The sequence below is a fragment of the Dermacentor andersoni genome, chromosome 2, assembly GCF_023375885.2.
Source record: "Dermacentor andersoni chromosome 2, qqDerAnde1_hic_scaffold, whole genome shotgun sequence".
NCBI lineage: Eukaryota > Metazoa > Arthropoda > Arachnida > Ixodida > Ixodidae > Dermacentor > Dermacentor andersoni.
The window spans coordinates 59,941,884-59,958,175 of NC_092815.1; the positions used below are offsets into that span (position 1 = coordinate 59,941,884).

A 16,292-nucleotide genomic window follows, 5' to 3' on the forward strand; every position below is an offset into this window, starting at 1 on the left:
TAGAAATGCTTATGCCCGAACAATATTACACCTTGGAGATATAAAAGAGCTGCTGCATACGCATTTGTTAGTTCTCATATAATTAAACTTACGTTTTTTAGAGATTGGTCATCGGCAGTATAGCCAGAGAGTAGAGTTACTTGCACAATTGCAGAACTACGTAGGAAACCTTCAGTGTACCTGAAAAAAGCACCAGCGTGAGGTCAATGTCATATGTAGGTTAGCATGCAACGCGCAGCTATGATGCGTCAGTGAGTAATGATCTGCATCATGCGTGCTGTCAGCGTGGAGTCCCAGACAAATACAAGACCGATGTTTTGGAACAGCCGAAATCTAGACGCTAGCGCGGGGACAACAAGAAGTGAAATGGAGCGATACACACAAGCTTTGAGAAAGAATCGAAGCGACAAGCACCGGCCAGCAGAGAAACTGAAATAGAAACCAACCGTGTACAAATGTCCAGCTGAAGTGTGCTGCAGTCTGGTCCTGATGACGCGGAAGTATTGACCTGGATGCCTCTCTGAATCGGACTATTTCTGGAGTTGTAGTAGTACTTAACCTGGGAGACAGAAGAGCACCTTTAGTTGTTATTGAAGCCGTGGGGCGCCTAAAGTTAGTACAACGGTAGGGTGGGCACATCTGAACAAGCCACGAGCCTGCAGTGCTGCACTAAGCCTGATTAGTCTGTAGTAAATACTTACGGAATGTGTGTTAGAGAACAAGATACGAGGCAATTAAAGGCTAAGGGAGTAGCTGAATGAACTGGCCTCTGCCATAAGCCAAGTTACTTGGGCCAAGACACGCATAGTTCTAGAAATACTTTAAAGGTTTTACCACACTTCCAAGTGACAAGTTGCCGAGAAAAAAAATCGAAGGGTTAATAAAACATTACTTTTACTTCACCCATGGGTCTTCAGATGGCTGCCAACTGTCCTCTGCGTGCATTTTTGTTCTGCTCATAGTAATGTTGCTATACCATGGGTTCCAGTGTTGCACAAACAACCGAATCATAGCACTTAAGAATTCAATTTGTTTCTTAAATGAAATGTGGATCTTGCAGTTCGGACGATGATCAAACTACGAACGCAGTCCGGAACGCATGTACATTTAAAATGTCACAGGCAAACTAAGCACTAAATTGTTTGCCGAATGCTACGAACCTGCAGTGCTGCGCAGCCGACGCTGTTCGGAGCAAGAGATGCTTCAAAACTGTACGACTCGCTTTTGTCCAAAAGACTCTCCTGAAAAAGACAATTTGCTCTTTAGAAGCGTGGCAGGTTTCACACTTCGTCGTCAATGGCACTCGTAACCGTCAAAGGAACAAGCATATTGACGCTGTGCGATTGTTCTTCCCGAATATGAGGAGAGAGTAGCGATCAGATGAGAGTACCTGGTAAAGCCGTTTGTTCTCTTCATTGATGCTGAAAGCAAGCTTATCAGGCGATGAACTCTGAACAGCAACGTTCAAAGTCAGGTCGGTCTTCTTCGAGAATGCCACGCTGGAATACTGGGCGAGTGCTTCGATGGCAACAGCGTAAACCTGTAAGTCGTCAGGAAGTAAAATTGCAATGCCAAGTTTGTGGTAGAAAAATTACAGAAGGTAATAACAGTTGTTTCAGTTAATGCAACAAACAGGCATCAGAATTGGCGATGACGACGACATAAATGTCTATTTGCCTAAGTGGAGGGATGCCCTTAGAAAAACTGGAAATATTTCCACTTGAGACATTTGGGCTTTCCGTGCAAAGCAAACGGTAGACCAGTGTCAGGCAATACACGTTGAAACAGATTGAAAAAAAAAATTACTGTGTTGTATAGGTACAACGTGCGCGCAAATACCATACGTTAAAAGCATACACGAAAAGTATGAAACTAAAAGCCAGTATATATCGTACATAAGTGTTCACAGCATTATACAAACTGAGGGTACTTGGCATTCCACATGAAAAACACGAATTTGAAAGTCACTGATTTCAACTTAAATCATGTCGCAATCCGTGCATTTTTAAGAACTTTGCATTTACGGCTTGAACACGTTGGGACAGCTGAACCTGCATTGCACGGTGATTAGCGCTGCAAGAAATTGACTTCAGTGGAGCTGTCTTCTTTAGGGTGCATACCTCGGAGAAGGAGAATGTATATCTCGCGTAGGTCTGCTGCATGAGCCACCGAACGATGGGCAGCGCCTCTCCGAGGTTTCGGTCGAGCAGCTTAACTGCCAACACTGCGTAGCCCGCGGTGTCTGCAGAGCCGTAGGACAGACCGTCTCCGCTCCAAGATGTCAGGCCACCTGCACAACAATTGGACCAAATGGATCGAAATGGATGATGTGGTCGGGCGAAATGAAGAGGTTGAATGCATTGGAACTGGAACAGGGTTTCTCGTGTACAATCAAGGAATACCGATGTGGCTATATCGGTAGCGGAATTTTGCCAAGTAAAATTTAGGAAAATCTGCCTTGACGAGTGTCAAGAGTTTCAGTAGGCACTCTTCAAGTAACTTGGAATGCGCACATTATATCTTAGCGTGAAGGATCGAGTTTGCCCCTGAGTAAACGTACAATATCGCTGACGCGTTCAAGAGTGGATTTAGAAGTACCGAACTGCCATGATAAAATTACATAGAAATGTTCTGTGGGCTCCCGTACGGGGACTAAAATTCCGTCAATGAGGCTTTTGTAGGCTGCACTCATGAAATGAAGGAGTTGTCTGGAGTGTAGAGATTGCAATTCAAAAGATTTAGAACCAAACTCGTACCTTCGCTTGCGATTATATGTGGTATTTGATCATCTCGCTCTGACAAATTGCCGAGAGAAATTCCTCCAACGTTAGCTAAAATGTAATAAAACTTTCATCTGCAGTGCTTCATGTACTCACTGGTCTTGTCTGCTTCACTAAGCAGAGTGTCCAGGGCCTTCTTAGCTCTGTCACTCTGACTGACAAGTGCCGAGAAGTAAGCGTTCAGAGCTGTGGAGTGGTTAGATGGCAGGTTGTTGGCATCGTGACATTGTAGAACTCCTGCTGTGATGTTATCGTAAAGGTTGCCGCTCTCCGCGAGCATGATGCCAACCGCTGTGCTTAAGTCGGGCTGCAAAGACAAGTGAAAAGCCCACCATTCGCAATGCCCTGTGCAGACTCGGGTGAACAGTTATTAGTGCAAAGAAAGCATGCGGTAATCTTGCGGTGTAGATAGAATTGGACGCAATAAAGAATGGGGGCCATCTTTTGTAGATAAGGTTAATTGAACCAAAGAGGACCGCATAATGAAGGAAACTGGCCTGTGCCGAAGTTTCGCTCAACGAGATATGTATACTTGAAGCCTTCGCTGCTGTCCTCTGTAGCGACTGGCAAACTAGTCGGTGGCTGCAGTTTTGGTACATGATCTCTGTATAGCTTGCAACAAGCTTCAAATCAACGAGATGATTTACAGCATTGCCAGCCCCTTCGATCGGCTGTTTGCTTGATATGTCTTGTGTAATTTCATCTTTACTTTCTTTACCTTTGCTTTCTTCATATTTACCCCCCCCCCCCCCTTATGAGCGTGTGACTAGGCTTTCGGGGCCAGCATGAGTGTCATTCGATCTGGACTGAAAATAAGGTAAACTCACGGCTGTGCGCGGTCCATACGGGGACGATCCGGGCTCGTTTTCGACGAAGCAGCCAGTGTCAGGGTTCCAGTGCTGTGTCACGTAACGCACGCTGGCGTTGATTTCCGAAGCAACGTTAGGTCCGAGATATTCCTTGGCAGCGCTCAGTGCCTTGACAGCGAAGGCAGTAAGGAAGACGCTCCTTGGGAACTCACTCGATCCGAACGACGCGTACGAACCGTCGGAGGAACGGAAGCTGTACTGGGCCTGGAAAGCTGAAGAGGAAAACTGAGTCTACATAAGCACGTCTCGTGCATGGGTTACTATTGCAACCACTCGCGTACTGTAAAGACTCGAAAGCTACTGAGCTGTAGCAAGGCTAATTATTAGCATTGGCTTTTGTTCCAATATGGTATGAGTTTCTCATAGTACCTGCCATGTTTAGCTAGTGGAGTTGCACTAGATTATTACATGAAACGAATTTGTTCGTTGCACGAGGATAATAGACTTAAATTTTTGCATCATAAGAACTTTTTCAGTTATTCCCAACTCATATCCCTCCTGTTAAGAGTGGAACCAACTTCGATGGCTTATACCCTATGCACGCCTAACTGTATCAGCTGATAGTAACATCGGGAAGACTGCCAATTTAAGATTCTGAGGTGAATCATGCGACGACGTCCCAGAAGATACGTCCGCGTTTGGAGCTACTTGCACCCGGGACCAAGCCCAAGGAGTTAGCCCACTTCTAAACCTTCACTACAACAGCACAAATATTTTCCTGATCAAAGGCAGCAGAAGACTTATCTTTTGTCAATACAGCCAGTGAACCAATCAAAATGCGCGGAAAATACAACTGGAAGAGTGCTACAAACCTTGCTGGATGCGAGATCTAAGGCCAGAGCTGACAGTGTCGGTCAAAGTGCCGGTCTGTTCCAGGTACTTTAGGAGATAGACGCTCGAAGCTAGCACAGCCAAAGTTCCTTCGGCGTTCGAGTAGGTGATGGTGGGGACAGACAGGTCGTTGAGACTGAGTGCGAGGATGTCACCTTCACGAATGACAGAAACGCATTATTTGTAAGAGTACTTTTCCGTGGCTAACTTTATTTGACTCTGTATTAGAAGTGGCATAGCGCTGCTAGTTTAGAACCAGTGGAGACGCTACGGTAGGCCAGGTTAAATACCGTCTCGCAAAGAACTTCATGAAGGAAGCCATGTGCAACACAATTTAAGCTTAAAGAACTACAATCACTTTTGGCAGATTGTTAATACAGCGCCATCCCCCATTCCAAATATTAGTCGTTTGTGGCGCTGGAGTTAACTTCACTATCAGAGTGATGTTTCCTAACTACTGGCAGGCTCAGGAGCATGACTACAATACATGCGTGCCAATAGTGGCAATTAATTAAAACGTTGGTTATAAGAACCACATGGCGTACGTAAATGAGCTGCGCGATTGTGCATGCAAGGAGTGCGCGAATAGGGACTGAATGCCCCTGCAGACGCGGAATGCAGAAATCTGCGGCAGGGGATTTGAAAGGTATAGAAAAAATTAATACAATGCAAGAAAATGCAAAGTATACGCCTTACAACAGCACGAGAATTCTTAGCTTTAGATTTACCGAATAAGACACTTACCCGTCCCAACCAATACAACCTGCTGAGAACCTTCCACGAGAGCTTCTGGTGTCGGCAGGCTAACTTGCAAACTGTCGGGAGCAGTGTTTTGGTCACCTGAGAGAGCACAAATAAAAAAAAAAGAAGAAACAAGAGGTGCAGTCAATCCACGTCCATAGAATGGAGTTTTAAACGTACTGTAGAATACAATGAGAACCACAGGCATGCTGGCATACCTGAGGCACAGAGGAGGTATGTGTCGATCTTTGAGATTGGGAACCCTTCAGGCTGGAAAAGTAGAAAAAGAATTTTAGCCGAGTTTAAATATGGCATAAGTTGCTGCAGAACAAGGCCTCCCACATGGCGGTGTTGCGAAGGCAAACAGAGCGTTAGAAAACTGCATTACACGATTCACTCCAGCTTACCTGAATCGTTCGTATTCGCAGCACATTTGGAAAAACTTGTAATATTAAGCAACTTGCTGGGGTGACAAGTTTTTCAAAATGTGCTGGGAATATTAACGATTCAGGTAAGCTGGAGAGTGAATCGCGTTATGCAGTTTTTAAAGAGCCGATATTCAGCGGGCAGAACTCTGCCAATCTAATTTCACTGCTGAGGCTTTGAACACTAGCATCGCTTGTTATGACCTTTTCTCGCATAGTCAACGCCAATGAAGATTAAACTCACCCTGACATCGATGGTCTGAATGACAGTGTCACTTGAGTTCACATTGGACAACTTCACGTCCTGGTACTCGGACTGAGCCTCTGGCCTTGTCTGGACGCGGGCTTCAAGTCGGGACACCTCAAGGGTGGTGGCACGCACGTCGAATGGGAATGACGCAGAGTTCGTGGAGTTCGGGCACAGTAGAGCGTCGGTACTGTTGGGGCTGCCCACAATGTCCAAGTTTTCCAAGGACTTTAGAGTGACCCGCACCTAAAAGTTGAAAATATTTATATAAAGCAGATGCCGTGCGGGGCATGTTGGTGGGTTTTTCGAGTGGATACCGCAACTTATGCGATATGCGTATGATATGTTACATAAGCGTAGACCGTATAGCAAAATCCTTCTGCGACATTGCAATTCATACGCAAATCGGGCTATTCTTATTACGCCACAAGCTCTTTTTCCCCTCAGTTTTTACGCACCATAACACGATCTGAATATGAGGGATGCCGTAGTGGGGGAATCCGGACTAATTTTGAACCCCTGAGGTTCATGAACGTGCACGTAATGTCCGATACACAAACAAGCGTTTTTTTTTTTTCATTTCTTCACAAGCTCCAGAACAGCACCGACAGTGAAGCGTTGAGAAGGCACAAATGTAGCACACGTCGTGCGATCGACACACTCACCGCAACACATTCGTCACCGTAGTTGAACGCGGTCAGTATGACGGTGGCCACTTCGTTGCGCTGCATATAGGCAGGTAACGTGAGTGAGGCGAAGAGCGGCTGGAACCCGGTGACATTGGCAACCTCGGAGATGCCTAGGCCGTTCTTCGGGTGAAGACACACCGCAGTGCCTTGCCACGTGGTGATGGTGTCCGGAAGGGCCTCTTCGTAGACTAGGGAGCCTGCGGGACTGTAGGGGAAGCAATTGACGGCCACCATGAAATCCCTTCGGGGTTCTCATATTATTGCACACGTTGGATAAGCGAGACTGGGTGTGTGGCGAGTTCTGTTTGTTAGCCGGGGGTGTAGCAAGGTAGCACATGACATGTGCAACCGAATAAAAAGATGGTAAAAGTGAAACTACTTGGCGAAGCACGATATTTGTGTACGCCCGCATAGAACTGCAGGTTAAGTTTATTAAGAGGTGACATGTGCAGTGGCCTCACCTGACGTACGTAGAGTTCAAGAAGCTTCAGGACAGTTACAGCACACATGGTAACTCGTAACAAGGCATCATTTGGATAAAAGCTTTCTAGTTAAGGGCAACTTCAATTAGATGTTTTAATAACGTACTACATGCAAGACATACATTGTAATCCAATGTTTAACTCTCCGTTGTCTACTAGTACATTCATTTCTGCGGGTTCGCAGGTGGTGTGGCATTAAGCTACAAGAATTGGTGCTGTCTACTCCTTTTCGCAGGGCAAGCAAAAGCACTGAACACTAGAGATGGCTAAGTATCACGGACATTTGCGAAGTCTCGAGCAGAAAATTACCTCGCCTATTTTCTAGGTAAACTGCAGTCACTTATGATCCACTATCAGCCCGTGAGTAGCCCATTCCCTCATGTTGGAAATGTGACGTTCTAAGCGGCAGAATACTTAGCAAGAAGTAACATTCATAGAGTCACAGAAGACACTTGAGCTAGTTGGTGCTTATTACGGACTTCAGACCGCATTAACTTGCGCGAAAGAGACATTGGCCTACAGCGAGAAGCACACAGAATGCTGCAGTCAGTCTGTACTGCGTGCTTCTCGCTGTCGTCTGAGGTCTTTTTCGCGCTAGTTCATGATGTCCCAACATTGACAGCTCGTATTGTTCTAGGACGCGCTACTGCCAGAATGGCAACGCCAAGCAAAGCAATATCTTTAAGCTAGAGCAACTGTCTGACCGATCGAACGATTGACGGCCGACTATCACACCCACTGCTTAGCAATGCTGCCAGTAAACGTACCTGACCCTCTTGATCTGCCAGAGCCAAGTTTCAGGAAAAAGTGTCCTGACCGAGTTGGTGCCTTGGACGCCACCTCCGCCTCCCGTGAAGTCTTGCGCGGCGGTTTCAGCTAGAGGCGGTGATGATGCAGCGAACCCGGCGGCGCCGGCGGAGCTCGGACGGAATGCTACTTTGTTCACAGCTGCCGGGAGATAAAAGCGGAAAGTTGCAGTCTTGCTGAACATAGGTGGGGGCAACCATTACCTTCAGTTTTAAGTGTACTGAAGGTGAAGCGATTGCAGGCTACCAGGAGTTTATTTTATTCTAAACTGGTCTTACGACGCCGCACCGTTTTTACCGCAAGACAAGCTCCACCTTGTTTTATTAAGCATAAACGTGGTATATACATTTATCATGTCATACAAATGTACCACGCTTCGCTCAAACGTAATAGAACTTACTCCTAGAACTGATGTATTATGAGAAGATCTGAAAATTGAGCTCGAAATCAATCATATTAAAGTTCGCAAGTACTCATTTGTTTAGAGACTTCCTTAAACGCATTTGCCGATCACATTTGAGCGAGACCCTATTTATTAAATGCCCGAGAATCCGCTGGTCAAGCGAAGGAACAAGGAACTTCGCGACAACCTGAGTATACGAAAATAGAACTTCCCATCGAAGGAAGAAATCGAAAGACCTGCTCATGCTCGAAGCAGAACAATTGATAAATATTGAGATACCCGTGCTACATCCAAGCGTATAAAGATTGCACTGGTCACGGTAGTTCTACTTAAGCATGTGTCGATCAGGAATGACACCTTAAACGGACCTCTGAACACATGATACAATAATGAAAGCAGAATTTTGCTGTATTATTGGTGCTACGACACATAAACATGGTCGAAAGGGAGCAAACTGGTTATTCTGCGCTGTTCTCGGACGGCATTATCGCTTTGTACTGCCAAAATCAATTCCGAGTACTCGGATGCAGTTTGGGAGAGTTTAAGAGAGCTGACAGAAATAAATATCTTCGCGTAATATTCCAGTGGATAGCCGGCCACTGCAACATTCCAGGAAATGTAGCCGCTGGTGAGGCGGCACAAGCGCGCAAGGACATTGAAACACGAGGACTGCTAGTATCACAATGGGAGTTACGCCATATCTGAAGGTAGACGACAGCCGGTAGTTGCAAACAAAAAGCCAAAAAGAATACAGCTTGATGAAAATTAGATATCTTCGCTAGTATTTAACAGCGACTCTTACCTTGTTTTTCATATACCATGCACATTAAATGTACTTGTAATAAAAGGTTCAAACCACTTGCCTCCGAAGGCTGGGTAGAAACGATTACTCGTTGCAAGTACTTGATTGTTCGGGTAGCCAGGGAAAGCTCGATTAGGGCAAGGTCTTGTTTGGACGGGTAGGTTGGTGAAGATAACAAGACCAGAGTTCTGAAAGGAAATGCCATCGTGTCGGCGTGTGTAACGTAATGTAAATATTCAGCAGATTATGCCAATTGCTTCGAGAAAATTACGTGATCAGCATGGTCCTTGTATTAGGGCAATGAAGGGTCATAACACGCAAGCAACGGCATTGATTGCCAAGCACGAACGTACCTCGAATGAGCTCAGCGAGTCGTAGCTGAAAGACACCGATGGAGACACAGCCTGCCTCCTTTTCCTTTTGTTCACTTTGACTTGAGCGTCGGTTGACGTCTCGTATGGTTCGTTGAAGAGGTAGCCGTCTGAGAACAAAGCAGTATAGACTGAGAACTGAATTCCTAAAACCTGCCTAGATGATCTAGGCCACCTAGAAGGTGGGTATCCTAACAATGCACATCAAGAAAAGGATCACAAAAGGCACTAGTGTTTGTGCTAACTCGTTTCTCGAGCATCCGCGGCCGTAAGTGATATGGTTTCTATGCTTGCTTTGAGCTTGTTCTGCATTGAAACTTATGTTTGTCTGCTGTGTGGGTGATTCCAATGAATGTACGCACTGTTCGCCGCACTTTGCTGAGCGCTTGTAGCCTCTGCCCTTAGCCTCTGCCCTCATGATCCGTTCCCGATATTTTTTGTACCTCTCGACTTGACGCCTAGTTCTTTTGTTTTGGGGGGGGGGGGGGGTATGAGCCATTGTAAGCAGCTTCGCCTTAATATTTATTAATGCTAAATCATGGCTCACGAGACGGAAAGTCCGGCGTTATCGGCGTGATGGTCCAAAGAAGGCCACGATCTCTCGACCTTTCGTGGGAGTCGAACCAACTAGGTGTCCTAAGAGCTAGTTAGGACTAAAGAGCATACGCATTGGACGGTGGTCGCAATGCTTTGGAATTCATGCACGGAAGGACCACTAAGTGCCCCTTTTATTTTTTTTGTGCGACTCCCTAGAGAATGCACAAAACATGACAGTGCATTACAATCAAGTGAATGGTATAGTTGCCAGCACCTGGACATGTGAAAATGCATAGATTTATGGAGACCTACATAATGCGCGACTAAAATGGTTAGGTACTGCAAGGCACAACTGCCATGCGCTCAGTCGGTAGCGTAGCGTGATCAACGCCATTTGATAACATGCGAAGAGAAAGCGGATTGGAGAGATATGAAGTTTTATAGAGTGTCCAGCAGGGGTAAAGACCCTTAGCAAAGGTAGGTGGCTCCCTGTGAATATGGTAACTCTTCTAATGTAGGGTTCCAGTGAGCGGAAAAAAAAACATTCGTGTGCATCAAACGCATCCTCCCGGGCAACGGCGGCTAGCCCTGGCGAGAGCACGCGTGAAACAGCTCCCAACGTTCCGACGCGTGATGCTGCAGGCTTCCCAACCGAGACGAGTTCAGTGCGGAGCTAGCAGCCGAACTCATCACGGAGGAAAGGATGCACTTACCTACGTAGCAGTAGCTCTGGTTGACGAGAGACGTGCGGGTATATCTGTAGTTCAGGTAGCTGATTTGGTTCAGAAGCTGGAAGAACAATACTTTGTAAGATGGGGAGAATCACAAAGGTAACGAAAAGGCGGTTGCATTACTGATCCGCTGATTGTCTGCAGCGAGCGCTCTAAGACATCCTAGTAAAAACATTTCACGCAGAAACTCTTCTGGGAGTTCTCGAGCAAGTAACATGATGGTTATGCATAATTAAGATCCACTCAGTCCGGTGTCTTTACCAATGTCAGGAAACTTGATCCGACCAGTGTAAATTCTTATGAATTGTTCGTTATTAACGTCATCGTATTAGATCCAACCCTTAGCCTCGCGAACGTTTTCAGATTTGCTCCGATAAGCCCTTATAGCTCTTTAGCAACCTATTCATCCGCAGGGAACCAGTAACCATGATGAGACCCATATAGCTCCTCATCACTCGTTATCAACTTTGAATGCTTACTCGTCTGTTGCGCGATGGAAAGCGCAACGGACGGTGGCATTTCGGTCGGTGAAGGAACGCCGCAACTGAAGGCACATCACGGGACTACCGAAAGGCATGGAGGATGAAGCGTTAAATTTTCGCGAATGCAAAATTTTGCCGATGTCTTTAATGCTCGTGGTCAACTGTATATAGTCCTAGACATGGCTTTTGTTTCACGATCCGCAAAGCCTTCATAGGAACTCATTTGACATTTGTTTTCTACAACCGGTAAAACATTTATATGGCTTTGTTTATATTTTTATATCTTGTATCACTTTACAACCAGTGAAACCCTTTTGAAGCGTGGGTGTTACACATAATGAAGAGGTAAAACGGAAACGCCGAGCAAAGATGAGAAGGTTCAAGAGAAGTGTTTAGCAGAGAAGGTAAGACACTCGGCTTCTGAGCGTGGGGTCGGAACACACCACCGCCAACGCTTTTCCTTTCCAATTTCATACATTACATCAGAGATTCTGACGTTACGGACGGACGGACAGATTTCCTCGTTGGGTAGGCATATAAATGCTTACCCATTTAATTACAACTATAATGCAAGTGCACGCACTGAGTCTTCTTGCACTCGGATAGTCGGGTGCACTCAAGCGGTATTTGGGCTGGTTCAACGGGTAACGAAAAGGGAAAATTGATGTGTAAAATAAAATGTTACTGATAGACTGTGCGATAACAAGTGCGGCGCGTAGTCGAGGGGGATGCATGCTCCAATAGGAGCGAAATATTGGCGATGTTATTGCACGATAGAGAAGCTGCAAGACGCACGCTATCTTCACTTTTCCTTTATGGAGTACTTGAAGCAGGGCAATAATAAACGAAGCTTCATTGCACATGTTGTAGCCGATCACTGCTTAAGAAATAAACGCGGAGCAATCGGCCGAAATGGGAAGCCACGTCTGGTAGACTAAGCAAGGTTTCAACCCCTACACAAAAGCTCACAAAGGCGCTAATAGAGCCGTTCAGGCATTGCGCGACCTGGCAATGCCTTTTCATGCCACGGCACTCTAGCCTTTAGCGAAATTTGGAATTTTCGCTGCGTGATGAGATATATAGTGTGCAAACGCAGAAGCTGCGTAGCGCCACAGTATGTTTAACGGAAATATGAGGTTTAATGTGGCAAAACGTCAATTTTATTGATGACTGTCGTAGTGGTGGACTCGAGATGGATTTTGACCTCCAAGGGATCATTAACGTGCCCCAAATGCACGCGCCTGGCCGTTCTTGCATTTCGCCTCCATCTAAAAGGGGCCGCCGCGGCTGGGATTTGATCCAGTGACTTAATGCTTAGCAGCGCAACACCATAACTACTAAGCCACCTTGGCGGATACAAGATATTTGGAAAGATTTATTAATTTAAGCGTAACGAAATGACGGCCATAAATCTAAGAGTTCGCCAATTTAGACATTCAGTGGCTGTTGGGAATCTTGTGCTATGTGCGAGAGCATTGCGATTCGGACAGGAGTTGGAAAATAATGTAAGAGGGCTGATGGAGCTTGAATCGAATATGTTTCACACGGCACAAGTATAGCTGCACATGCAATAACACCAGACGAGAGAGCAAACTGCAAATGCGCTTGAGATAGTGTCGGGTTACGCCAAGGCGATAAGCTCCACCGAAGATTTTGCACTTACAGCGTCCCGGGAACTGCGCTGGTTGTATCTGTCGAGAAGAGTGACGCTGCTGTCGACGGCTCCGACTCCACAGAGAGAGTCACCGGCCGCGGCAAGCGAGAGGGACACGTTGGAACCGGGCAGAGCCTTCTTTGGATCGAATGCCAGTGACACCTGCCAGGAAAAGCGTAATCACTAGAAGCATGCAGATGAGAAGACTGCCAAGCACCAATAAGTGCAACTTCTGCACATATGAAAAAGAGGTCCAAGTACTGAACTAATCGTATAAGAGTCGGCAGGTATCGCGTAAGCGAGCACTTACGTTGTTCTCGAGGCACTTCTGGACGCTGAACTCCGCCGAGTCAGAAACGACTTCAACAGGGTTGCCATTGGCGTCTCTGTGCACGTAGTACACAAGCAGCTGAACCTTGGGGCTCGCGTTTGGAGGCAGAATGGACTGGAATCTGAAGCTGCCCACCGAGCGTGTGGTTTCTGGTTCAGTGATACCTGGATCAGAACTACCAGGAGGAGCGTCACTGTTCTTGATCAAGTTGTCGTCCGACGGATCCGTAGTGAGATCGGCTTCAGTAAAGCGCTGCGTGAAGTTGCGAGTTTCCAGAATGCGTCCGGCAGAATTCAGCTGCGTTGAATGAAAAAAAAAACGGAGGTTAAAACGACAAATTTAGAGCTTAGCACCAGTTGAGTAAGCACGCCTACTAGCAACACATAAATCGAAATACGGCAGAGCTAAAGTGCCCCGTTGGAATCTATACAGGGTGTCCTAGATAACTTTAGAGAGTTTAAAAATATGCCTTTGCAAATGCCACGTAGCCGTACAGAACAATGTTTGCCGTCGCTTCGCTCAGTATGTGCAGGCTACCTATTTACATAAATAACGTTCTCAAATGTTATAAAATGAAGTGTCAATGAAATAAGTTTAGAGAGTCATGAACTTGCGATACAGCTTTCTGTTACTCAATAGGTGCTACAGAAAAGTTTTTCGTGCATGAAAGAAGCCTGCGAATACACGCACTGTTGCTTTACAATTCTCATCGGCAGTTAATTTATAACATTTCAGACGCTGATTAAGTAAATAGGACTATTTATGTAATTAGGTAGAATGAAAAAAAAAAAACGATACCAGCATCTGATTGTTTTAAAACTGGCTGAAGTTAGCAGGGACACCCTGTATATAACGAAGCTTTCCGTACATGCATGAACACATGTTTCAGCACCTTGTGTTTATTCAATGCGAGTGTAAAATGAAACCGAACGCTTTATTCATGCTGGCGAAGAATGCTCCTTTGAGCGCGACGAGCGTTACAGGGGTGGAAAGCGGCAAGCTGGCTTTCAGCATCATTTCTTTGGGGTACGGGACCCCCAGCTTGAGACGCGCATGCGACCTTCCACGCGGTTGACAGGTGCAACGTGACGCAATCTTCAATTCCCTCTCCCTCCCCATCGGGGGTCTCCGCGTCGCGGCACCCTCTCCGACTCCAGCAGCGGCCAACAACCAGCATGTGAAAGCTGGCTTCGTTCCTTTATTTTCGTTTCATTAGCCTAGGATGATCGTGAGGTTGCATTGTGGTCAGTAATAAATTTCAAGTGAAGACAGTCATGTTTATCATACAATAGGACAACGTCCAAACACCTGCAAGGCCGACGTAATGGCAGCGTGGGACTTTAAATAAAGAAGTATCAAGTCCCCTTCGACCATTGCTTAATATTAGTGTGTTAAACAATATTCAAGCGGCCAGGGAAGATTGCAATTGCTCTCGTAAAGGTTTCTTCCTGTTTAGACACGAAGAGTCATGAAGGCTCGTCCAGGGGATTATTAAAGCCCGAGGGCAGAACTTGTATCACTGCCATCTTAAGCGAAATCGTAGTGCCACCTATGAGATGCACGATTTCACGCCTGCGGCTCCGAATTCATGTACTAACATAGCAGTAGGCGAGCTACTGATACCGTTATCTTCGTCAGAACCGTTTAATTGCGCACCACACCGTCTTCACTCGTTGTGTCGCCTCGGAAATGCGTTCACATGCCACGTGGTACGCAAAACAGTACCCAAATTACTCATCAGGATTGTTGCGGGACATTGAATGGCATGAGAGTCGCGCTCATGACTAATAAGTCAGCAGGGGCGTAAGTTTTTATTCCCAATGACACAAAGTTATGCCCCAAATGGCGAGATGAATTGACAACACGGAAACGACAGGAGTGGCTAACGCAGCCGACCCAGTTTTGAGGTCCTGACAGCCGTGACAATAACGCTATATTCCACGCATTTGCAACTACACTAGTGTGCAAGTTGCTATTCGCAGCTGCAGCTACTTTTGGATGGAGAGCACAGGAAAAAAAATAGTGCTTACCGTTAGGAAGAGCTGGTAGTCAACGTTGGCGTCAGCAGTCATAACGATGTCGCGCATAAAGCTGGCCTGACACGTGTACACGCTTCCATCACCGCGGTCAACCCTAATGGAGCTTGCAGTGGGCGAGTAGAAAGGAACCAGGTTTTGTTGCGCCGTTGGCTTCTCGAGAGTTGGTCCGTTCTTTACTACGATGCGTGGGAAATTCACTGCAATGGCCTAAAAACAAAACAAAAACCAGTATAGGACATTTTGCAGCGGTTGCGTAAATACAGATGGCGCACTTTGAAACAAGTTGGCATATAGAGGAAAGGTTAAGCTAGAATTAACCAACACGCTGCTGCCTAAATGTGGAAACGCTAAGGTAGTCTTGAAGTTGTGGAAAGAATTTAGCGATGTGCACGACTTTCTTGCAGGGGACGCAGAATACATTGCGGAATAAGATTATTCAGCCCTCTGCTGGACATACCTGGTGTTTGCTTAAAATTTTCACAATGCCATTGGGGCGATACCAAAAGGAATGATACAACTGTGCATTGTTGCTAGGGTGTGTCTTGAAAGCAGATTGACTGTGGTTGCTGGCAATCGATGCGGGAAGGAGATTCCATTCACTTGGCCGAATGGTAATGGATCATTGAATGTAATAAGATTGATCGGAAATTCTTTCCCATTAAATGTCGTAGGTAGTTCGATTCTCCAGTAGCATACACGTCAGCTTATTCATGCGCTTTTTAATGAAACCGACTTTCACGGGTCATTTAACTTGCCTGCTAACCATTTACAAGGGCCCTTAAACCTGTCTCATCATAGAAGTGACGAACTATTAAGGGACATCACACGAGTCACGTGCCGCACACATTTTTCGAATGTTTCAATTAGAAGTGGAGGTATTGCACTAATACCCGGTTTTCACTCTTTTCGTCTCCGCTAGCGCACTGGAAGCTCCACAACGGAGAAGCCAAGTGGGCGAAGCCCCGGTGAAAGTTCAGTGCAGCGCCAGCGAAAGGCGCTCGTCGCGGTACCCCGTGGTGGCCGCGGTATACTGCGTTACGCAGCTGTCATCGCAGAGGCAACGCACAGCTG

General features: G+C 46.2%; 1 protein-coding gene across 4 annotated transcripts in view; it reads right to left on the reverse strand.

The window, feature by feature from the left end:
• LOC126542595 (alpha-2-macroglobulin-like protein 1) overlaps nt 1–16,292 on the reverse strand; it is a 40,796-nt gene that overhangs the window by 1,276 nt on the left and 23,228 nt on the right. For all 4 annotated transcript variants that reach the window (XM_055077098.2, XM_055077096.2, XM_055077099.2 and 1 more), the window contains exons 13-31: nt 15,213–15,428; nt 13,162–13,479; nt 12,861–13,013; nt 10,698–10,773; nt 9,430–9,557; nt 9,138–9,264; nt 7,832–8,012; nt 6,559–6,787; nt 5,891–6,139; nt 5,440–5,491; nt 5,225–5,320; nt 4,462–4,635; nt 3,608–3,861; nt 2,877–3,087; nt 2,121–2,290; nt 1,391–1,540; nt 1,161–1,241; nt 447–559; nt 93–180 (exon numbers count right to left, since the gene is read on the reverse strand). In XM_055077098.2, the coding sequence (XP_054933073.2) occupies nt 93–180; nt 447–559; nt 1,161–1,241; nt 1,391–1,540; nt 2,121–2,290; nt 2,877–3,087; nt 3,608–3,861; nt 4,462–4,635; nt 5,225–5,320; nt 5,440–5,491; nt 5,891–6,139; nt 6,559–6,787; nt 7,832–8,012; nt 9,138–9,264; nt 9,430–9,557; nt 10,698–10,773; nt 12,861–13,013; nt 13,162–13,479; nt 15,213–15,428 (3,066 nt within the window). The remainder of the gene's footprint in view (nt 1–92; nt 181–446; nt 560–1,160; nt 1,242–1,390; nt 1,541–2,120; nt 2,291–2,876; nt 3,088–3,607; nt 3,862–4,461; nt 4,636–5,224; nt 5,321–5,439; nt 5,492–5,890; nt 6,140–6,558; nt 6,788–7,831; nt 8,013–9,137; nt 9,265–9,429; nt 9,558–10,697; nt 10,774–12,860; nt 13,014–13,161; nt 13,480–15,212; nt 15,429–16,292) is intronic.